This window comes from Pongo pygmaeus, chromosome 16, assembly GCF_028885625.2.
Source record: "Pongo pygmaeus isolate AG05252 chromosome 16, NHGRI_mPonPyg2-v2.0_pri, whole genome shotgun sequence".
NCBI classification, from domain to species: domain Eukaryota; kingdom Metazoa; phylum Chordata; class Mammalia; order Primates; family Hominidae; genus Pongo; species Pongo pygmaeus.
This window is the reverse complement of record NC_072389.2, coordinates 70,769,947-70,793,581: the sequence shown is the minus strand read 5'-3', so window position 1 is coordinate 70,793,581 and position 23,635 is coordinate 70,769,947. Positions and strand designations below refer to the sequence as shown.

Here is a 23,635-nt window from a genome sequence, read left to right as displayed (position 1 = left end):
AGACAACAATTGTCTGGATGATAAAAAGTTTTAGGACAGCCACTATTAAAGCCACAATTGATAAGGAAATTTGGTTACTTCTGTGGCACACAAAATGTTACGTAACAATTATAATTATTAATAACATACATTAAGTTATATTAAAATTATAGGAGTTTCCCATAACTTTGGACCATATACCAATAACACATTTATGCAAATATAGTCCAAAGAAAGCAAAACACCATTTCACATTTGACAATGCTTCCTGTATGATTTTTCTACCAAATAAGCCAAATTTCACCTTTACATTAATGTACTATTAACGTTAAACCCAATTTTTAATAAAACTTTATAGACATATTTACCCAGTGTTAATGTTTAACCATAAGGTAAGATTTTTTTTTTTTTTTTTTGAGACAGAGTCTCGCTCTGTCGCCCAGGCTGGAGTGCAGTGGTGCAATCTTGGCTCATTGCAAGCTCCACCTTCCGAGTTCACACCATTTTCCTGCCTCAGCCTCCCGAGTAGCTGGGACTACCGGCGCCCGCCACCACACCCAGCTAATTTTTTGTATTTTTAGTAGAGACGGGGTTTCACCATGTTAGCCGGGATGGTCTCGATCTCCTGACCTTGTGATCTGCCCACCTCGGCCTCCCAAAGTGTTGGGATTACAGGCGTGAGCCACTGCGCCCAGCCAGTAAGAGTCTTATAAACCTTTCATAACCCTTTACATTTTTTTGTGAAAGAGCAGATTAGTGCTCTAAGGAAAACCTGTTGTGCTTCTATTCCAATGTTTAATTTACGGAAAAACTGAATAATACAGCTTTAACTTTAGCCAATATGTTCACACGCAGAATATCTTACAATTAATTTTTATGAACCTTCTACACCTTGTTTAAACTTTAGATTTTTTTCTTACTTAAAACAATCCTTTAACACTTTAGGCAGAAAAAAAATCCACATTCTCATGACTTCTTATAATCTTTACCAAAACACATTTTACTTTCTTTGCACACCTTGCATGTGACATTGTTTCTTTAGTAGTTTCAATTACATGTTATAATGTTAACTCTTAGCAACTTTTATTTTTGGTGAAAATCTTGGTAAATTCAAGATTTTAATTATGCACTAGGTATAGAGCCTCGCCTAGGACGCACCAGGCAGAAATGCAGATAAGAGCTGACTCTTGGCTGGGTACCGTGGCTCGTGCCTATAATCCCAGCATTTTGGGAGGCTGAGGTGGGCGGATCACCTGAGGTCAGGAGTTCGAGACCAGCCTTGGCAACACGGTTAAACCCTATCTCTACTAAAAATACAAAACTTAGCCGGGCCCGGTGGCACATGCCTGTAATCCCAGCTACTCGGGAGGCTGAGGCAGGAGAATTGCTTGAACCTGGGAGGCGGAGGTTGCAGTAAGCCGAGATCATGCCATTGCACTCCAGCCTGGGCAACAGAGCAAGACTCTGTCTCAAAAAAAAAGCTAAGTCTCAGGCTGGATGTGGTGGCTTATGCCTGTAATCCCAGCACTTTGGGAGGTTGAGGCAGGTGGATCACTTGGGAGGCTGAGGCGGGCTGAGGTCAGGAGTTCCGAGACCAGCCTGGCCAATATGGTGAAACCCCGTCTCTACTAAAAATACAAAAATTAGCCAGGCATGGTGGCAGGTGCCTGTAGTCCCAGCTACTCAGGAGGCTGAAGCAGGAGAATAGTTGAACCTGGGAGGTGGAGGTTGCAGTAAGCCAAGATCGAGCCACTGCGCTCCAGACTGGACAACAGAGCAAGACTCCATCTCAAAAAAAATATTTAAATAAATAAATAATCCTTTCAGATCTCTCATTACCCAACTTTAGCCATGCCAAGCTGCCAATATTTCTAGCTTCTGATCTTTTACCAAAAGTAACCTCCTATGTGCTTAGAGAAAGGAAAATTTAAAACAGTCCACAGAGAAGAGAATAGACAAGGTCACGCAGATATTTAAACCATAAACGACTTACTTCCTAGATGGGGAACTGAACCCGGACCACCACTGTGAAAGTGCAAAAACCTTAGCTACTGAGCTACAGGATGGGCCCATCTCTATTTTCTTTCTCAGAAGAAATCTAGAGTAGTTAATTTTGAGCTTGCAAAGGCTTTTAACTATTTAATATGATTTTTTGAGTTACTATGACATGAACCCTAAAATTCCTGTTCCCTGAAGACAGAGACCAAAAGAAAGTACCGCCACGTGGTTAAAAGGTGAAGCTCCCAAGAACATAAAGCAAGGTGGAGACTTCATCCAGTTTTTTGTTTGTTTCAGGGACCTGCAACCAAGTTTGTGACCGACCAGCTTGCTGAGTCATCTTGAAAAGCGGACATGCAGGTGTTCTAAGCCCATGTTTTATCCTGAAGTACCCCCTTGACACAGAAAAACGAATTCATAGCACAAAATACACCAGCTTAAGACTAGCCTTAGAATTCCCTTTCGCATTAATCAAAACTTTACAAAGGAGATAAAGATTTTTTTTTCCATTCATTCAACAGTTTGCACAGAGAGAGAGAAACCCAAAATCTGACTGGTAAGGAATTATTTCCCTTTTGCCAGCGTGTCAGGCTTCTGGGTTCCCTTTCCCTGAGTGGCCCTACTGATCCGGCTTATGTCACCATCACCCCAGGGGCCAAGCTGCATCATAAAGGAAATTTTTTTTTTTTTCATTCTGGCCAGAGCAAAATACGTGTGATAACAAAACATAGACATTAGCTACTCTGCTTAGCACCCAATATCAAACTGTCAAGGCTTAAATTTGCCCCCAGATGGGCCTGTCATCTTTAATCCAACCTCCAACTAGGAGTTTCAACACATGGTCTCTGGGCAAGATGGTCGCCCTGAGTAATAAAAAAGATAAGAAAGAGAAAGGAGAGAAAGAAAAGCATCGCCTGTGGCAGGGTGGGGAAAGCGAAATGATCAGGGAGGCCAGAGAAAGACCCACCCATTGCAGCGACACTGAAAAGTTCAGGTGGCTGCTGTCAGTAGAGCAGGGATCTTTTCCAGCAACCATATCAGCTCTCGAGTTTCCCATTTTAGGGAGGAAAAAGGTCCCCATGTCCCAAGATCCTGTACATGCCTAATCCTATCACCCACAGCCATCAGCCAAGAGTGCAAAGCAGGTTAATCCAAAGAGATAGCAGTTAACATCTCATAGTGCCAAACCTATTCTTAGTCAAGATGGACTTTACCGAGAGGGGTCTCTAACCCCCTAAAATCTTAGAAGGGACTCTAACCCTCCTAAGTCGGGCCTCTAACCCGGGGTTGGTCAAGCATCCTTGCCTTTTATTAAGAGGGGCCTTTAACCCACTCTGTCTTGGAGAGACTCTAACTCCCTGAAGTTGGGCCACTAACCCAATCCCATTCTTTACCTGGGTACTGCATCACTTACCCAAAGTCTTCCAGTCAGCACTGCAGTCTATTTCCTTTGGGTTGGGGTGTCTCCTCGGTATCGTTCCCTCCATTGTTTGCCAGAAATATGTTACAGGACCCCAACACTTACCCAAAGGTAGCCGTTGGGTCAGTGATTCTGCACTATAGTCCTTCTGTGATTGCCGGAAATATGTTACAGGACAGAGGTCCCAATCCAGACCCCAAGAGAGGGTTCTTGGATCTCGCGCAAGAAAGAATTCAGGGCGAGTCCACAGTGCAAAGTGAAAGCAAGTTTATTAAAAAAGTAAAGGAATAAAAGAATGGCTACTGCATAAACAGAGCAGCCCCAAGGGCTGGTGGTTGCTCATTTTTATGGTTATTTCTTGATGATATGCTAAACAAGGGGTGGATTATGCACGCCTCCCCTTTTTAGACCATATAGAATAACTTCCTGACGTTGCTATGGCATTTGTAAACTGTCATGGTGCTGGTAGGAGTGTGTAGCAGTGAGGATGACCAGAGGTCACTCTCATGTCCATTTTGGTTTTAGTGGGCTTGGGCCGGCTCCTTTACTGCAACCTGTTTTTGTTTTTTGTTTGTTTGTTTTTGTTGTTTGAGACAAAATTTCGCTCTTGTTGCCCAGGCTGGAGTGCAATGGCGTGACCTCGGCTCACTGCAACCTTCGCCTCCCAGGTTCAAGCAATTCTCCTGCCTTGCCTCAGCCTCCCAAGTGGCTGGGATTACAGGCACGCACCACCATGCCCGGCTAATTTTTATATTTTTAGTAAGGACAGGGTTTCGCCATGTTGGTCAGGCTGGTCTCGAACTCCTGACCTCAGGTGATCCACCCGCCTTGGCCTCCCAAAGTGCTGGGATTACAGGTGTGAGCCAACACTCCTGGCCTGCCACCTGTTTTTATCAGCAAGGTGTTTATGACCTGTATTTTGTGCTGACAAAATCTCATCCTTTGACTTAGAATGCCTTACCCATCTGGGAATGCAGCCCAGTAGATTTCAGCCTCATTTCACCCAACTCCTGTTTAAGATGGAGTTTCTCTGGTTCACAGGCCACTGACAGATGGAGAGGGGTCACTTTACCCAGAGTTATCCTAGAATCTTAATGTTAGTATGGACCTTAGAGATTATTTGTCTGTCCTGCCCCACTCCCATTTTATAGATGAGAAAACCAAGGTTGGAACCGAAAGGTCCCAGAGGGAGTCTGTGACAGAGCCAGGAGCTGACCTCAGCCTGCCTCTCTGTTACCTAAACCCCAACTATATTAGTTCCTACAAATCCTAATATATGGCTCTGGAAATTCGGGGGAAGTATCTGTTTTTGTTGAGTTGTCCTTGTGGTCATGTGAAAGCAATTTACTTAATAGCTGCAGCCTGGGCCCCCCTAACCAGACACCCTTCCGGGAGGTGAGGGAGATCCGGTGTCCTGACCAGAACGACGGAAGTTAGGGATATTGTGGGACTGGGCAGGTTTACATAAGGAAGATTGGTGACCCTGACACCGGGAGAGACGCACAGTCTGTGGAGAGGGGCTCTGCTGGGCCTGGACATTTTCAAGTCCAATGCAGAAAGGAATTCCAAGTCATCTCCCAGCCCCTGACCCTGCACCATTGGCTGGTATTTGGAAGCAGATGTGCCTCAAAGATTGCAGCTGGATGAGACCCAGTCACTGAGTTGTCCAACTCGCATTTCCCTATTTTACAGAGGAGGGAAAAGAGGCTCAAAGAGGGGCTTTGCCTTTACCAAGATCACATATCCAGTTGTTAAAAGAGCTGAGTCTCGGCCGGGCATGATGACTCACGCCTGTAATCCCAGCACTTTGGGAGGCCGAAGCAGGCGGATCACCTGAGGTCAGGAGTTCAAGACCAGCCTGGCCAACATGATGAGACTCTGTCTCTACTAAAAATACAAAAAAATTAGCCGCGCATGATGGCAGGCACCTGTAATCCCAGCTACTCGGGAGGCTGAGGTAGGAGAATCGCTTGATCCTGGGAGGTGGAAGCTGCAGTGAGCAGAGATCACGCCATTGCACTCCAGCCTGAGCGACAGAGCGAGACTCCATCTCAAAAAAAAAAAAGAGCTGAGTCTCGTGGCCACCCTTTTACTCCTTGAACGCCACTGGCATTTCACAGTGCTTCCCCCCAAACCCCCCAAAACAGGAAAATCAATCCTCTATTTTATACAACCCAATGGGCTAGACTACAGGCCTAGACGTGCAGGCCCACCCTCTCAAGGCTTCACAGCTCAGATCTGCTGGAGGGCAGAGTTGGAAGTGCTCAAGGAAGAGCCATCTTAGTTGTTTATTTGCCTGTATTAATAGAAATTAGGAGCCATGTGGGGGCACAGTGCCCATTAGTGGGGGTGATAATACCACCTTATCATGGTGCTTATTTGCATTAATTACTCTCTATAAAACCTACCACCAAACCCTGGGGGAGTTGAAGTGAAGCCTGCTGTGTCATGGGTGACTCTGAGTGTGAGTAGGAAGGGTGGCAGTAAGGGTCTAGCATGTTGTGTGCCTCTGTGTTTTTCTGGGTGAGTCTAGGCCTCATCAGTCATGTTTAAGGGTCATTTGAATATGTATTTCCCCACTGAGGACAGCTTTGTGATGAAGGTAAAGAGACTTGGATTTTGAGTCAGAGTATTGTAAGTCCAAATGTTTGCCTTAACACCACTGACTGGCTGTGTGACCATGGGCAAGTTACCTAACCTGTCTGAGCCTTAGAAGGGCTAGTAATCCCTACCTCTCAGAGTTATACAGATGGAAGTAATATCTAACCTTTGCCCATTGATGGCCTTTGCAGGTCTTTGTTTTTCAGAACCATATTACTGTAACAGTGACCTAGGATCCTGGCTCTAATGCTTTCATCCTTCTGATGTTTCTTTTTTCTTTTCTTTCTTTCTTTTCTTATTTATTTTTTATTTTTGTGTGTGTCTGTGTGTGCGTGCGTGTGTGTGTGTGAGAGAGACAGGGTCTCACTCTGTTACCTGGGCTAGAGTGCAGTGGTGCAGTCACGGCTCACTGCAGCCTCAACCTATTGGACTCAAGCGATTCTTCTGCCTTGGCCTCCTGAGTAGCTGGGACTACAGGCACACGCCACCATGCCTGGCTAATTTGTGTATTTTTTCTAGAGACAGGGTTTCACCATGTTGCCCAAGCTGGTCTCAAACTCCTGGGCTCAAGCAATCTGCCCACCTCAGCCTCCCAAAGTTCTGGGGATTACAGGCATGAGCCACTGCACCTGGCCATCATCCTTCTATTTCTTAGGAGCTTGGGTGTGCACGTCGAAGGATGGATTTGTGGGATGGAGAGAGTTTGCTCCTGGGGTGTCAGAATGTCCTGTCTGAGACACTAGCATTCAGTAAGTATCTGTTGAATGAATGCTTACAGTTGACTCAGTGGGTCTGCTGTGTAAATAGGACAGATGATTATATTTCCCAAACCAAAAACCAGGACATGTCCTGACTCATTGCCTGATATATAGGATGAAAACAGGGCCAAATATTTGAAACTGGGACTCTGCTTTTGAAAACCTGGCCGTGGGGTTGGTGGGGTGGTCACGTGGAGCAGGAGATTCTTTTCTCCCTTTCCCTCCTCCCTGAATGTAAGAGGCTACCACGAAATGCAGGGCAGGGCACCCCCCAGTCCCTGTGCTGTCTAAGGCAGGTGCCCTTCCTGCATCCCACAGCACACAGCCCCAGGCACACTTCACACCCTCCACTGAGGGAGGAGTTGCTCATGGCTTAATCTGGAGGAAGAACTGGAGCCTCCAAATCATGGGGCTGAGTAATTAAATGCAGGGCTTTAAGCAGTTTTATTCCCCTTGCGTTGTAAAAGTCTAGCCTAGAGGCTGCTGAGAGCCCTGTTTGCCTCCCCTGCAGCCACACCTTTGGCCTTGCAGTCCATTTCACCCAGTCCGCCAGCCAGGGGACCAACAGCTAGATGCTGAGACGTTCCCAAGCGGAATCCAACCTCCCACTGCCCCCCACCTCTCCCCCATCCAGGCCCCTGTTTGTCAGAGATGGCTGTGAGAGGGGAGAGATGTGGATTTATGGCTGCTGACTTGAAAGACAAAGTTGCCTTTTGTGTCAGAATTGGGTGCGGGGAGTGGTGAGCTGGTGGTAGTGAGGGAGAGAGTAGGGAGGGGCTGGGGTTCAGGGGCCCAAGGCAGGCGGTGAAGGACTTGAGGAGGCCAAGAAGGCAGACGGAGGCATCCAGAGGCTTCTCAGAGCAGGGTCACTAGGCAAAGTCCCAGATGGGTCAGTCACCCCCAGCGAAGCCATCACAGTCCCCTGAGGCTTTGTAAATGCCAGACACCCATTTCCCATACCCACTCCCACCCACTCCAACACCCAGATGCCACACAGCCTCCCCGCTTCTCAAAACATACTCTTTGGGTTCAGAGCCTTCATTCAACTCTCAGACGCTCCTTTGGAAGCCCAGGGAAGTAAGTCATGCTTCCCCCACCCCAGATGATCACAGCCAATCAGTGTGGGGGTTCTTCCCTAGCAGAGCCAAAGTCAGGGGCTAAGTGGGGACCCAGATGATGGGTACATGGGACAGAGGGTTGGGAAGGGTGAGCCTGGGCCAGAGAACCCTGATGACAAGACCACTACCCCACCAGGGACCCTGAGCAAGTGGCCAGCCTCTCCCGGATTCAGGGTTCTCTCCACCACCTTTCTCCTCATAGACTTTTAGAGATGGGACATTTGCAGGTGCCTTGAGGAGTTTAAAGAGCATTTGACATGGCTGGCCTCCTTGCCCTCCAGGGGCCATCTTACCCCAGCTGTGCCCTACTAGCACTCTTCCTGGTGGCTCCGGTGGCTCCGGTGGCTCCGCGTGGAAGCCAGAGTAACCATCGGACGCCTGAGTTCAGCAGGTGTTTTAACTATACCTCGGAGAGCCACATCCAACCCCCGGAATGAGCCTGGCCAATAAAGGGTTGGGTTTATAGGCTTCATAAACATTTTACTAGAGAAATCAAGGCCTCAATTACCCAGTGGCCTCTTCCAACTGACAGCTTGTCTATTGGGACCCCTGTGAAGCCCCCAGGCAGAAGTAAGGTAGAAGAGGCTCTGGTTTATACCCTGCTGCTTCCCCCTGCCCCACGTCCTCCCCCCACACCATTCAGGCCTTGCAAATTCAGTTTTTACTCCCTTCTCCAGACAGCTTGAGCTCCACCATGCACTCCCTGAGCCTTATCCCCTCTGAGGAAAGAGGTTGCCCCTTGGAGAAGAGAGACACCACCATTTCTTCCTGACCCCTCGCCCTGCTCTTCCACAACCTCTCAGTTCCCTTTTAACTCGATTATACCATCTTCCCTCAAGAACAGATAGCAAGTGTTTGCTCTCTGCCAAGGCCTGCGCTAAGCAGTTTACAAACATAGCTCATTGAATCCCCCTATTGCAGTGGCTCTAGTGACGTGAGCTGTGATCATCCCTGTTCATAAGTGAGACAATAGAGATTTCCAGAGATTCTATCACTTGCCCAAGATCCCACAGCCCATAATGGTGGTGCTGAGATTTGAACTCAGTTCTGTATGATTCCAGAACCTTTACCATTAATCTCCTCCCTATACCACTACCTCAAACAGTTCTGAGCCCAAGAGGTCGAGGTGAACTCGGGCAACACAGCGAGACCCTGTCTCAAAAACAAACAGAAAAAAACAAAAAACACAAAAGCAAACAAACTTTTAGCAAGTATTTCCCCACTGGGAACAGAAATCTTCCCATGTGAGGCCTTCTCTGCCCTGCAGCGTGACAGCCCTAGCGTGGGATCCGATGTGGGCCTCGTCATCAGTCTCTGAGTCCACGTGGCCAAGAGGGGAGAGTGCAGGCAAGGGCAAGGCTGGCCAGTGATGAGGATGGAGAGGAGGGATGCTCTCTGGCGGGACGGCCAGAGAGACCATGAGCAGGAGAGAAGGCAGCAGAGGAGGTAGGGGAGTCCACGGCCTTGCTTCGGGTCTAGAGCAGCACTATCCGATAGACTTCTCTGTGATGACTGAAGTTCTTCTATTGGTACTGACCCATAGTGTAGTCAGTAACCACTTGTGGCTGCTGAGCACTTCAAATGAAGCTAGTTAGAGGAAGGAACTAAATTCTTTAATTGTATGTAATTCTAATTTTTTTTTTTTTTTTTGAGACGGAGTCTCGCTCTTGTTGCCCAGGCTGGAGTGCAATGGCGCCATCTCGGCTCACCCCAACCTCCACCTCCTGGGTTCAAGCGATTCTCCTGCCTTAGCCTCCCGAGTAGCTGGGATTACAGGCATGAGCCACCGCGCCTGGCTGTAATTCTAATTTTAAGGGCCACATGTGAGGCTGGGCATGGGCTGTTAATCCCAACATTTTGGGAGGCCCAGCTGGGAGGATCACTTGAGGCCAGGAGTTCAAGACCAGCCTGGCCAACAGGGCAAAACTCCGTCTCTACTAAAAATACAAAAAATTATCCAAGTGTGGTGGCAGGTGCCTGTAACCCCAGCTACTTGGGAGGCTGAGGCATGAGAATCTCTTGAACCTGGGAGGCAGAGGTTGCGGTGAGCTGAGATCATGCCACTACACTCCAGCCTGGGTGACAGAGCAAGACCCTGTCTCAAAAAAGAAATAAATGGCCACATGTGGCTTGTAGCTACCACATTAGACATCACAGACGTGGGATGGTTGATGATTGAAACTTACTCAAAGTCTTCTGATGATGTAAGGCCCTGTGGGCTATGAATTTGACTGCTCTAGGTACCTCATATATGTAGAATTCTACAGTGTCTTTTTGTGACTGGCTTATCTTACCTAGCATAGTGTCCTCAAGGTTCATCCCTGTTGCAGCATGTGTCAGGATTTCCTCCTTTTTAAGGCTGAATAATATTCCACTCTATGGATGTAGCATATCTTGTTTATCCATCTGTCAATAGACACAAGTTTCTTTCACCTTTTAGCTATTGTGAATAATGCTGCTATAGACATTATCAAATATCTCTTTGAGACCCTGGTTTCAGTTCTTTTGGGTATATACCCAGAAGTGGGATTGCTGGATCACATGCTAATTCTATTTTTAATTTTTTGATGAGTTATCATACTGTGTTCCACAGCAGCGGCACCGTTTTACATCCCCATCGACAGTTACCATTTTCTGTATTTTTGATAGTACACATCCCATTGTAGTTTTGATTTGCATTTCCCTAAGATTAGGGTCTTTTCTCTCTCTCTCTTTTTAATGCTAGGTCTTCACAATCCAATGTGTATTTGATACTTACAGCCCATCTCAATTTGGACTGGCCACATTTCAAGTGCTTAATAGCTGGCCACTATATTGGAAAATGTGGGCCGGGTGTGGTGGCTCACCCCTGTCATCCTGGCACTTTGGGAGGCTGAGGCAGGTGGATCACTTGAGGTCAGGAGTTTCAGACCAGCCTGGCCAACATGGCAAAACGCTGTCTCTACTAAAATTACAAAAATTAGCTGGGCATGGTGGTGCGTGCTTGTAGTCCCAGCTACTTGGGAGGCTGAGGCAGGAGAATTGCTTGAACCCAGGAGGCAGAGGTTGCAGTGAGCTGAGATCGCACCACTGCACTGCAGCCTGGGTGATAAGAGTGAGTCTCTATCTCAAAAAACAAAAAAAAAAAAAGAAAAAGAAAAAGAAAATATGGTTCTAAAGGGAAAAGTTGGGGGCAGTGGGTAGAAGTGTGTGGGATTCAGGCATGTGTCTGGAGTAAGCAAAAACATGATAATCATCCCAGCTGCCTGAGGAGGGGCTGGATATCCAGAAGGCTGCGTGTCCCTGGTCTTTGGCAGGGATAGATACAAGGAGGGAATGGGTCTTGGTGGCCTTCAGAAGAGTCTGTGGTTCACAACTACCCCTCTTGAATGGCTGTATGACGTGGGGACAGCCGGCACCTCAGAGCCCCAGGGCCCCTCGCTTTTGCAAAGGTTATGTTTTGAACTCTCCATCCAAACATGCCCCCAGATCTTTTTACCATCATACACCGGATAGGAGTGTGGCTATGGCCAAAGGGTGGGGGGTCTGAGCTTCCTTCCCAGCACTCTACTTCGACCCTTTGCTGCCCCCCACTTCCCCCTGGAGCCTGTCTAATCAGATCCAGGCCTGACCTCGCCAGAGGTCCTGGACCAGGAAGAGAGTCCCCCTCCCCTCCCTGAGCGGCCCTAGATCTGGCTCTCAGGAGGCCCTTCCCCTTGGGTGATTTATAGAGGTGTCCAGGAACTGTTTCCTGCCTGTTTCTGTTCCCTTCCAGCCCTGTGAATTGCTAAGCTCACTCTCTGCCCTCTGTCTCTCCCCTCAGCCTGGTCGCACCTCTGGTGGGGGCAGGGCGGTGCTGGGAGATTCCTTCCCAGATCGCTGTGGACAAAGGTGCCTTCTTCCTTTCTCCCCACCTACTGCCAAGCAGGACTTTGTCCTCCCTGTCGCTTTCTCTGGCCCTCACACCTGGAAGACCATTGCCCATCACCCAGCTTGAAGTGAAGGACCCAAAACTGTCCCTACCAGGCCAACAGATATCTGCAGGAGGGTAAAGCATCAAGAGCCAAAGTCACAGCACCACTGTCACGTGCACCAGCCACAGACACAATACCACCAACACCAGACATAAATACTCAATGCTAACACACTAGCTGGTCTGTACTGTCATCAGCAACACAGTGGCCTGCAGGGTGACTTGTTCAGATCTCAGGGTGCCCTGAAGTCCGGCCCTCAGCCCCACTTCCTCATGTTTGCCCAGGGACCCTCTCCCTAGAGAGACATAATGAGGGACAGTCCACCTGCCTCTGTGGCCTGCTGGCACAAACCAGGGCATAAACACACTTGTAAATCAAACATGTTCCACCCTGAGAAACTAGAGGGGGCCGAAGTGGCCCCAACATCCCTTTTCCTCAAACTTCCTAAAGAAAAAAATTCTGTGCCAGTCCAGGCAACATAGGGAGACCCTGTCTCTATAAGAAATACAAAAATTGGCCAGGCGCAGTAGCTCACGCCTGGAATCCCAGCACTTTGGGAGGCCAAGGCGGGCGGATCACGAGGTCAGGAGTTTGAGACCAGCCTGACTAACATGGTGAAAGCCCGTCTCTACTAAAAATACAAAAATTAGCTGGGCATGGTGGCGTACATCTGTAGTACCAGCTACTCCAGAGGCTGAGGCAGGAGAGTTACTTGAGCCTGGGAGGCGGAGGTTGCGGTGAGCCGAGATCATGCCATTGCACTCCAGCCTGGGTGACAGAGCAAGATTCCGTCTCAAAAAGAAAAAGAAAAAAGAAATTAAAAAATTAGCTGGGCGTGGTGGTGCGTGCTTGTGGTCCCAGCTCCTCAGGAGGCTGAGGTGGGAGGATCACCTGAGCCTGGGAAGGCTGCAGTGAGCTAGGATCATACCACTGCACATCAGCTTGGGTGACAGTGTGAGATCCTGTCTCAAAAGAAAAAAAAGAAAAAATACTATTGCTTATGAACCAGATGTGCGTGGAAGATTTTAGGAGACTCCAGCTAAGCTGAGTTTGCTGGCCCAGAGATTGTGGATCCTGTTCATGAAGACAGATGGGGAGGCAGGGCTGGAGGGGCCCTGAAGAGCGGCTCATCCACTCCCTTCATTTGTGGCTGAGAGGATGCTGCCTGCCCAGGGTCTCACAGAAATCTTGGGACGCCTAAGGAATATGCAGGACTGACCAAAGATTTGAGAGAGGGTATAAGGAAGGGAGGGAAGGAGGAGCCTCAGATGAAGAGGACCACACCCTCCTCTTGCACCTGTCCTTCCTGGACCACATCTGCGCAGCCAGCTGGGCTCCCAGGGGTGGGGGTGAAGAGCCATCCCTAGAGGTCATTACCTTTCTTCCACACCGTAAGAAGAAGCTAGTCCAACATGCAGTCCACTCTGCGGTTACCTGGCCTTGGAGAGTGAGAAACTTGTTGGAGAACTAAGGGACATCCCAGCAGAGAGCCTAGGCCTCAGTTTCCCTTTCCTAAAGTAAAGAGATTAGCTTCAGATTCATGGTTTTCAATTACTCTTAAAGGCAAAGCTACCCTTCAAACTAAATGTTTAGCAGAACTGTAACCAAGTAAAGCTGATCAAGAGGTACAGCAAGGTGCTGCTCTGATGGAAGGGAAATGTGAGCAGGAGATGGACTTAACTGCATCCTGGGGTCCCCAGGGGACCCTTAGGAGTCAATCGCACTATACACAGTGACGGATATGAGACTGGCTCCATACCTGTGACCCTTCCAGCTCTAGCGCCATGTCCAACTGTGCTGTGGCTGCTTAGTGCTGTGGGGAGGAGGAGGGAGCCAGGCAGTGGAAGCCAGACTTTCTCCATCCCCAGCGCCCTGATAAGAAGCAGTCCTTTCCCTTGTATATTTCCTCAGGCCAGCTCCTAGCACTGGGCGCCTCCAGGGAGCCCAGAATGGGGCTAGAAGCACAAAAGGATTCATTCCTTAATGAGGAGGCATCTGTAGTCAGCCGAGCCATTAGTCCCCACCCCAGGTCCCTGGGGGACTGCGAGCTCCTCTCCAGCTGGAGTGAAGAGGAGGCTGGCAGCTCCCCATCTTCAAAGGAGCAGGGCCTGGGGGATGTAGACAGCTGACCTGGGAGCCTGGGTGCCCTCTCCACTCCCTGGGCTCATGGCATCCAGTTGCCTTCCTGGAGGTGGAGGGCTAGAGGCAGTAGAGGGGCTCCAGCAGCACCTCGGCCCCCTCCCCCAAGCCCCTGGGCTTACCTCCCTTGGCCAAACACAGCCTTTGGCCTGAGGCCGGGAAGGCCCACCTCCCAGTGCTCCCTGGGGATCCCCTCACCAAGCCTGATGGGAGCACCAGCTGGGATACTTGCCCCTACCTCCCACCCCCAGGGCCCCAAGGTACTGTTTATAAGGGCTGTACCTACGTGGGGATGCGTATGATTGATTACCTGCACAGAACCAGAGGTACACACCCGCCGTAGCAGTGGACGGATTCCCGTCCAGACACAGACACTCAGACCACGTACACGGAGACACAGCCCCGCACACATGTACAAAGAGGCGCACACACCCATCAGCCACACTCCCAGGAGGCCCTCAAAGACGAGGCGGCAGGGCGGGGATTTTTATGCATGTTTATATTTAATGAACCACATGCAAATGAGATGGAGAACACGCCACAAAGGAGCCAGCCCCCAGAGACTCTGGGTGGAAGGGCACAAAGGCTCGCCTTTTGGGCTGCCCTGGAGGCCAGATCAGGCTGGTGGATTGAGGGGGCCTGAGATGGGGCATGGGGGCCACGGGGAGGGTGGCCTGCCCACACCAGGGAGCCAGGAGCAGGAGCCAGGACCAGCTCCAAGTGTCCCTGCTGCTGTGGGGGAGGGCTTCCTCTGGGAGGGGAGCGACTGTCCCAGTTGATGGAGTGCCTGAGACGAGGGGCTGCCTGCCTGGACAGATGGTGTACCGCCTTCCCGCACTTGAAGCAAAGTGGATTTTAATGAAATCGCAGCCCTGGTGCTGAAGCTGGGAACCCGAGTGGGAGGGGCTCCTTCCCCAGGCATTACAGGGTGGGGTTTGGGCATGGGTGGAAAGCGGGGTGGGCAGGAACACTTAACCAGCCTGTAACTGGGAGGGGAAGGTGCACCACAGCCCCTCTGCACTGATGATCTCTGCAGACCAGAGTTCAAGCAGTTAGTTCAGATCCCCAAAAGGTGGGGAGGGGTCCCTGAATATTTATGACACATTGAAATGTAGATTGGTAGGTCTGACAGTGTTCTGAGAGGCTTGTCACCTTGGATGGATGCAACACCCTCTTGGGGTGCATCGAGAGACTGCAGATGAACTGGGGGTGGGGGGAGGAGGAGGAGGAGGAGGGACCAAAAAAAAAGCTCCCAGGCCCTGGTAACCAGGGCCTGATGACCAGTGTCCCTGCTGGGCAACACAGGACTAATTACTTCCCTTCTCTGAGCCTCAGCTTCCAATTCTATAAAATGTGGAGCACTGAGGATCTGAGCCCTTGCCTGCCTTAGGGAGAATTTACAAAAACGAATCTGAAAGCTGCTGAAAAAGTGGGGTGTGGGGCTCAGGAGCAGGGCTTTGTCTGATTGGCCTTCATGGGTCAGTTTTGGGGACCAAGGCCTCCAAGGGAAGTCCCAACAGCCCAGGATTTCCTTATTAGAGGTTTGTTATCCAGAAGTTTGTCCAGACTTTTCACAAAGTATCCCAGCCCAGCCTATACCACCTCTTAGGGGAGATGCTTCCTAGCTATTGGAGGCTGGGGTAAGTGCTGATGGGTCCCCCAAGCTATTGGCCTCGCAGGAAAACTCCTGCCCCTTGATGGAGTGGGCTCCAGGTCTCCGTGCCTGTGACGCCACTGCAACCCATTCTCCCCTCCCCTCTGCTCTCAGCAGCACACTGCACTCATACACTTCTCTTCCCCCAGCCATGTCGGACTTCCACGTGCATCCCCAGGCCACCGTGGGTGAGGAGGGTGGTGTGGCCCGCTTCCAGTGCCAAATCCATGGGCTTCCCAAACCCCTGATCACTTGGGAGAAGAACAGAGTCCCAATTGACACGGACAATGAGAGGTGAGCCACGTGTGGGAAAGAGAGGGAGGACAAAGAGGTGGCCAGTGACTCTGGCCTTAGAGAAGGACGGCCCGCGGCTCTGGGAGCTGCAGTTGGTGCCCACAGGTGCCTGAGATAGTGGTGTTTCTGCAACCGCAGTTTAGACTGTGTATCCACATGACTTGCTGGGCCCAGATTGCAGGCTCATGGATGTGTCTGAGGATGTGTGCGATCGTTGTCAAGGCTGGAATTGAGGGTATGTCCACCTTCGAAAGTCCCAGTGTGTGTCTGATGATGTTGGGACGGTGCAGTGCTTGGGTCCTGGGCTGTGTCTTGGATGCCCAGAGTCTTTGTGGCTGATTATGTCAGTGGCTGTGCTGGTGGCCAACTATGTCCCTCCCCTCAACAGGTACACATTGCTGCCCAAGGGGGTCCTGCAGATCACAGGACTTCGAGCTGAGGACAGTGGCATCTTCCACTGTGTGGCCTCAAACATCGCCAGTATCCGGATCAGCCACGGGGCCAGGCTCACTGTGTCAGGTGAGGGCCCTTCAGCCCTTTCCCCCAACCTCCCCACCCAGCCTCCTCCTCCTCCCTACCCTTAGATCAACCCCCTTTAACTGGCCTCTGCAGCCTTCTCAGCCACGTGCGTGCAGAGTGCCAGGCTCTCTGCTGCCTGGCGTGAGGGTGCACAGGAATCTAAGGCTGGATCTCTGGCTTATTTCCCTCTGGGAATCCCATCCTATGCTGATCTCCAGGACTTCCCCATTGCTGGCAGCCCTGCAGGGCCAGCAGCAGAGGGACGGATGTCTGGAACGTCTTGGTCCCCTGGTATCTCTCTGCCCACAGGACCTGGTTTCTGGGCTGGTGTTTGTTTCCCACCCGCTGCGTCCTGGGCTGTGGGTGGGGTGAGGAAGCGGGAAAGTCCCCAGCTGAAGTTAGGACATGTGGCGTCTTCCTCCCAGGCTCGGGCTCTGGGGCCTACAAGGAGCCGGCCATCCTCGTGGGGCCTGAGAACCTCACCCTGACAGTGCACCAGACCGCGGTGCTTGAGTGTGTCGCCACGGGCAACCCGCGCCCCATTGTGTCCTGGAGCCGCCTGGGTGAGCCTCATCCCCACAGCCCCTGCGCCTCCCAGCCTGTCCCACCCCCTGGGAGGGCCGGTCTCAGACTCCTCACCCAGCTCCAGGGGAATTTGGAATCCTGTTTGTTCTCTGTGGGGGTCTATTCTATCCCTGTGACCGGGGAAGAGGGTAAGTTTCCCTCTCCTGGAAGGACCAGGGCCAGGGAGGCCCGCCTGCCCACCCCATTCTCCCCTCTGCAGGGATGGCTTAGCTCCCTGGGTTACCTTGTCCAGTCCCGGCAGTCCTCCCCTCACCCTGGCCTCGGGGACCCCAGCACCCTTCAGCAGCCCTCAGCACCCCAGAATCTGTCCCCTCCTGCTAACTCCTGCCCTCTATAACCTGGCCGTGTTCCTCAGCTGTGCAGTCCCAAGCCCGTAAAAGTCCCAGCCAGTTGTCAGACCCTCACTCTGGGCCCCCCAATCTCTAGCCTGGCCCCCTAAGTCCCCCAGCCTAAATCCCCAGGCAGCTGAAAGAGAGAAATGAAAGGGTGCAGATGGGCCCACATTGTCTGAGCAGAAAGGTCACTCAGGAAGGAAACTCTGGAGGGGGTGGGGTGGGGCCGCATTCACAGGGAGACTGTGCCACATTGTAGCAGCTGAGTGATGGGGAGGGAGGGGGCAGCAGGCAGGATAATGGAGTAGATTTCACCACTTCAGGGCCTGAATGGGGAGCTGTCTCCTTGTATTCTGACTGTGCTAATCTGATCCTGGTGGGGGTGGGGGAAGGGTTCCGTCCCTGGGAGAGGCTGGAAAGAGTGGCCTCACCATCAGGAGGAACCTCTAGGCACTCCAGGGACCATCTGGTCCAACATTTCCCAAAGCATGATCTGTCAAGCGGGAAGGAATGGCCTGCTGGTCTAACAAGTTTGGGAAACAAAGTTAACCGGGTGCCCCCCGTACCAGGTCACAGGGGCACTGTGATGTGACTTACCATCTAGGCATAGAATGGATATTTGACCACGGATCCAGAGAGACAAACCAGGCTGGGAAACGTCAATCTAAGACAGACTCCTTTACAGATTGTGAAACAGAAGGGAAGGGCCTTGCAGGTGGCCCGTGAGTCAGTGGTGATGCTAGGGTCAGGACAGGGTCTCTGCTGCTAGGCGCGAGGGTTCTGTGCTGCTCTCTGCTGCCTCTTCCATGTTAAGGGGCCTAGGAGGGAAGGGGCAGAGTCAAAGACTGGGGCTCCCTGGAAGATGGGAGGAAGGGCAAGCCATCTGGAAGTTTCCTTTACTTTCCTTTTTCCATATCTATATCTGACCCTCACCCATCTCCCCTCCCCTTCCTCCGCAGATGGTCGCCCTATCGGGGTGGAGGGCATCCAGGTGCTGGGCACGGGAAACCTCATCATCTCAGATGTGACGGTCCAGCACTCTGGAGTCTACGTCTGTGCAGCCAACAGACCTGGCACCCGGGTGAGAAGAACGGCACAGGGCCGGCTGGTGGTGCAAGGTATGGATCAGCCAACCCTGGGGAGGAGGGCAGGGATCTCCGCACAGTCCCTTCCTCCCAGCCAGGCCCAACCCCAGGGCCCTGTCCCACCCCAGTCTCCTGGACTCGCCCTGCCCCTCGCCCCTCACCCCTCACCGGCCCCCAGGCCAGGCCAAAGGCGGTTCGTTCTCCCCGAGGAATGCTTGCGTTGGGACTGGGTGGATGGTCTTGGTCATGCACCGGCCCCTGCGTGCCCTCCGGGGGCCGTCAGCACCCCTCCACCCTGGGAGTCATTTCCACTTTCTCATCTCAGCTGGTTTCCCCACCTGTGTCGCTCACACGTGTCTTCCCACGTGCTGTTTTCATTCACACGTGTGGCACGTCCACGCTCACACCTGCCTGCCTGTGCGCTCCGGGCCTGCTTGTCATTTTCACGCTGTCGCCGGCAGCTTCACTGCGCACGTAGAGCTGCCTCCTCTCCCGCGGGGTGGGGCCCTGCCACTAACCTGGTCCTTCCATCGGCCTCTGGCCGTGGGGCTTTACTGTCCCCATGCACTGGGCTTGGATGAACATTTTTAGGGTTTTCCTGTGGTTGTTCCCTACCGGAGACCGGGGGAAAGGGTGGGAAGTGGGAGAATTAGAAACTTAAATGCCCGTTTGTTTAGCATTCCATGTGCCGTTAATCTGTCCAAATGAAAGTGATGGAGCATTTCTATTAAAAGTCCCAGCCTTTTAATAGAGGCTTGAGGCCTGGGATTGGAGGAGAGCGGAATTGAATGTGGGGGCGAGGGGGCCCCCGGTACTGAGGCTCATCCATCTCCCCGTCATTACCGCTTTCTGGAGGTGCAGCCAAACCTATTAGCACATTTATTTATTTAACAATTTCCTGAACAGGGAGCTCAGCTTGATTGCTTTCGGATACAAATGTCAGTCTTTTAAATAGTCATTAAAAAGGAGTCCTCTCGGGTCTACCTGGGGCGGAGGGAAGAGGGAGGTGGGCCATCTCCTGAGCTGGGCGGGAGTAGAGGCTAGGCCCCACCTGGAGGAGTCTCCAGGGGGCAGATGTGTGTTTGGAGCCCACCTCTTGCCCTGTGCGTCTCCAGTCCCATCCCGTTCCCTTCCTCATGCCGTCACTCACAGCTGTGTCTGTCTGCACCCCCACCCTCCTGACTCTTCTGGCAGCCCCAGCTGAGTTTGTGCAGCATCCCCAGTCCATCTCCAGGCCAGCTGGGACCACAGCCATGTTCACCTGCCAAGCCCAGGGTGAGCCACCGCCTCATGTCACGTGGCTGAAAAATGGACAGGTGCTGGGGCCAGGAGGCCATGTCAGGCTCAAGAATAACAACAGGTATGTGTGTGGTGTGTGCTGGGGTGAGGACCGGGGGAGAGCAGGGAAAGGGGGCCTTGGAGTGAGTGGCCTGAGTAGACTGTGCACCTCCCTCCAGGGAAGAGCACAGAATTGGGAGTCTGGAGATTGGATTGGAGTCCCAGTTCCACCACCAACTTGCTGGGAGACCTCACACAAGTCATTTGTCTCCTGGAAAGACTCAGTTTCTCCATCTCTCAAATGGGGAGATTTGGTCAACTTCCAGGGAGGAGGGAACCTGAGGCTGTCTCTCTCCCCTGCAGCACACTGACCATTTCTGGAATTGGTCCTGAAGATGAAGCCATTTACCAGTGTGTGGCCGAGAACAGTGCGGGCTCATCACAGGCCAGTGCCAGGCTGACCGTACTGTGGGCTGAGGGGCTCCCCGGGCCTCCCCGCAATGTGCGGGCAGTCTCTGTGTCTTCCACTGAGGTGCGTGTGTCCTGGAGTGAGCCGCTGGCCAACACCAAGGAGATCATCGGCTACGTCCTGCACATCAGGAAGGCTGCTGGTGCGTGTGGCCAGCTCTGTTGCCCCTTCCTCTAATTCACTATTTCTCATTCCTTCCAATCCTGCATGTCCTGAGCCGATGCCTCCCTTTCCTTCTCCCCGCTCTCCCCCCTGGGCACCCTGGCTGCCCTCATTTCACCAATGCTGGCAGGACTCCCCCAGTCCTTCACACTCCCCTGTCCACCCTGTGCCTCTCCAGACCCACCGGAGCTGGAGTATCAGGAAGCAGTCAGCAAGAGCACCTTTCAGCACCTGGTCAGCGACCTGGAGCCCTCCACAGCCTACAGTTTCTACATCAAGGCCTACACACCAAGGGGCGCCAGCTCAGCCTCTGTGCCCACCCTAGCCAGCACCCTGGGGGAAGGTGAGGCCTGGGTGTGGAGCACAAAATCACAGGCACTCAGGGTATCAGAGCAGAACCACCATGCACACTTGTTCAGGTTGTGCGCTGTGCAGGGTGCCCCGCCCTGAGGCTGTCAGGGCTGAGTCTACTTGGAGGAAAGGGCTTCTTTTTCGAATTCATAGGAAGGTGCTGCTTTTGTAAGCACATGCCCTTGGCCAGAGGCCAGAGGGCTGTCAGGCTTCTGGGGGTGGGGGTCACAGGTGGAAGGTAGAAAGACAGAGCTTCCACTGAATCCTCACATCATGACCTCCTTCTCTACCTGCAGCCCCTGCCCCACCCCCACTGTCAGTGCGAGTCCTGGGCAGCTCTTCCTTGCAGCTGCTGTGGGAGCCTTGGCCCCGGCTGGCCCAGCATGAGGGCGGCTTCAAGCTGTTTTACCGCCCGGCAAGCAAGACCTCCTTCACCGGCCCCATCCTGCTGCCTGGAACCGTCTCCTCCTACAACCTCAGCCAGCTCGGTGAGGCAGACACAGCCCAAGGCCTAGGGTGCTGGGCAGGGTGCAACGCTGAGGGCCAGGAGGTGGCGTACAGGGGTCCCTCCCTTTCCCGGCTAGGACAGAACACGTGGTGGGGCAGGGGCAGTTGCTCATCCACCCTGCCTTCCTCCAGACCCCGCTGCAGTGTACGAGGTGAAGCTGCTCGCCTACAACCAGCATGGAGATGGCAATGCCACGGTCCGCTTTGTGTCTTTGAGGGGAGCATCTGAGAGGACAGGTGAGGGCTGGGAATGCAGTGCGGGGCTGAGTGGGTAGGAAGCAGGGAAAGTAATGGGGTGAGATAGCATGTGCCATGCTTGAAAACACAGGCTTAGACCACAGTTTGAAGCTTGGCCGTGCACATGCTGGTTGTGTGACCTTGGTCAAGTTACTTAACCTCTCGGATCCCAGTTTTCTCTATAATACAGGGATAATAGTACCTACTTTACAAAGCTGTGGCGAGGATGAAATGGTCCATGCTATTCCTAGTATCTGGTAAAAAGAACCAAAAAGATTGGTCTGGAGTCCTGCAGGCAAAGTCAAAGGATGTTCCCACTCCCACTTGGGAGTGGGAGCAGCTGAAGGAAGAGGAGTCCCCAGAGGCTGGGTGTTTGGGAGTGCTTCAGACCTGGAAAGCCAAAGCCTCCATCCCGTCCCTGTCCCCAGCCTTGAGCCCACCATGTGACTGCCGGAAGGAGGAGGCCGCCAACCAGACGTCCACCACAGGCATCGTCATCGGCATCCACATCGGAGTCACTTGCATCATCTTCTGCGTCCTCTTCCTCCTGTTCGGCCAAAGGGGCAGGTGGGTCCTGGGCCAGGGAGAGGGGCTGGGTGGTGTGTGGGGGACCAGGCCTAGAGAAGGTGAGTGTGGGCTCACTGCCTCTGTCTCTTTTCTCTCTCCCTCCCCCCAACTCTTGGCTCACCCTTAGGGTCCTCTTATGTAAGGATGTGGAAAACCAGCTGTCCCCTCCGCAGGGTCCCCGGAGCCAGAGGGACCCTGGCATTCTGGCCCTAAATGGGGCGAGACGGGGAGAGCGGGGCCAGCTGGGCCGAGACAAGAAACGTGTGGATATGAAGGAGCTGGAGCAGCTGTTCCCCCTGGCCGGCGCAGCAGGGCAGCCGGACCCCAGACCCACAGTGAGTGCCCATGTCTTAAACAAACCCCCACCTCAGGCTCTGACACTTCCAATCCTGCCCCCCTTCACCTTGGCCACAGGCCTCGATCATTGGCCTTAGTGAAGCTGCAGGTCTTCTCTCTGTGTCCCTGAGTCAGGCAGGGAGACCTGGAGACCCAAAGCCCCAAGTGGGGTTGAGTTGGAGCCTGGCGCCCTGGCCCTCAAGCTAACGCCTGTGTGACGGGCTCTTTCCCCAGCAGGATCCTGCAGCCCCCGCCCCGTGTGAGGAGACCCAGCTCTCCGTGCTGCCACTTCAGGGGTGCGGCCTGATGGAGGGGAAGACGACGGAGGCCACGGCCCCCTGCTCAGGCCTGGCGGCTGCCCCACCACCCCCAGATGGAGGCCCTGGCCTCCTCAGTGAAGGCCAGGCTTCCAGGCCTGCAGTGGCCCAGGTTACCCAGCCAGCTCACTCGGAACAGTAGCCAGTGTCTGGCAGGCTCCAGAGGGTGGCCGGAGCGGGGCCCATTCTCAGGTCAAAAGCAAGATTTCTACTGTCATGTGGGATTTGGATGGTCCTGGGGGCTCCCCAGCATTTCTGTCCTGACTGCCTCTTGGGTTGTCAAAACCCAAGGCAGCCTTGACAGGGACCCCCCTCCCCGCCCCAATACCCATCAGGAGTTGGAGCAGTTCCTGCAGGAGCCCGTTCCTTCCCTGGGCTGACGCCCCCTCGCCTCTGCCTGGTACCCACATGACTTGGAACTGAACTAACATTTTTCTTTAAAAAGCAAAACTTATAATCAAGAAAAAAAGGAGAGAGATAGAGGAAGGTGAATTAGACTCCAAAAGATGACCCTGCTGTAGCTGGGCCCTGACACTGTCACCCTCCACCTACCTTGTTTTCTCAGGATGGATTTTTGCTGTTTTGGCTCTCCGCACCTACCTCAGCCGGAATGAATGTCCTGGGGGCAGTGGGGCAGTGGCCTCAGCCCCCTTACCCCACAGAGCCCGAATGCACTCCTACCTCAAGTCCCCTTGATGGGGACCCCCTGTCCCTTCCCACACTGTTGTCCAGAGTAAAAAAAAAAAAAAAAAAAAAAGCACTTCCCCGTTTCCAGGTGTGAAAGAAAACGTCTACCTCAAGCTACCTCAAGGCTCGCTGGCTCTGTGGGCTGTGTTGTCACTGGACCTGCCTCCCCGCCCCTCCTGCCCACAGCCCACCTGCCTCTCCCGCAGAGGGGAGGCCAGAGGTTGGGCCACCAAGGGGAACTCTTGTGGCCTACAGAAATAGAAATGGATTGGGCAGAGAGAAAATGTGA

At 52.7% G+C, this 23,635-nt stretch overlaps 1 protein-coding gene across 4 annotated transcripts in view; it reads left to right on the top strand.

Moving 5' to 3' along the window:
* Window positions 1-23,416, top strand: part of IGDCC3 (immunoglobulin superfamily DCC subclass member 3) — a 49,710-nt gene extending 26,294 nt beyond the window's left edge. For 2 of the 4 annotated variants that reach the window (XM_063652701.1, XM_054450210.2), the window contains exons 3-14: window positions 15,770-15,914; window positions 16,303-16,433; window positions 16,859-16,996; window positions 18,310-18,468; window positions 19,630-19,795; window positions 20,077-20,324; window positions 20,523-20,687; window positions 20,992-21,183; window positions 21,335-21,439; window positions 21,868-22,006; window positions 22,134-22,341; window positions 22,577-23,416. In XM_063652701.1, coding sequence (XP_063508771.1) covers window positions 15,770-15,914; window positions 16,303-16,433; window positions 16,859-16,996; window positions 18,310-18,468; window positions 19,630-19,795; window positions 20,077-20,324; window positions 20,523-20,687; window positions 20,992-21,183; window positions 21,335-21,439; window positions 21,868-22,006; window positions 22,134-22,341; window positions 22,577-22,801 — 2,021 coding nt within the window. In that variant the 3' untranslated portion in view covers window positions 22,802-23,416. Of the gene's footprint in view, window positions 1-15,769; window positions 15,915-16,302; window positions 16,434-16,858; window positions 17,147-18,309; window positions 18,469-19,629; window positions 19,796-20,076; window positions 20,325-20,522; window positions 20,688-20,991; window positions 21,184-21,334; window positions 21,440-21,867; window positions 22,007-22,133; window positions 22,342-22,576 lie in introns of all 4 variants that reach the window. The other 2 variants (XM_063652700.1, XM_063652699.1) reach the window with 2 other exon arrangements.
* The last annotated feature ends 219 nt before the right edge of the window (window positions 23,417-23,635 follow it).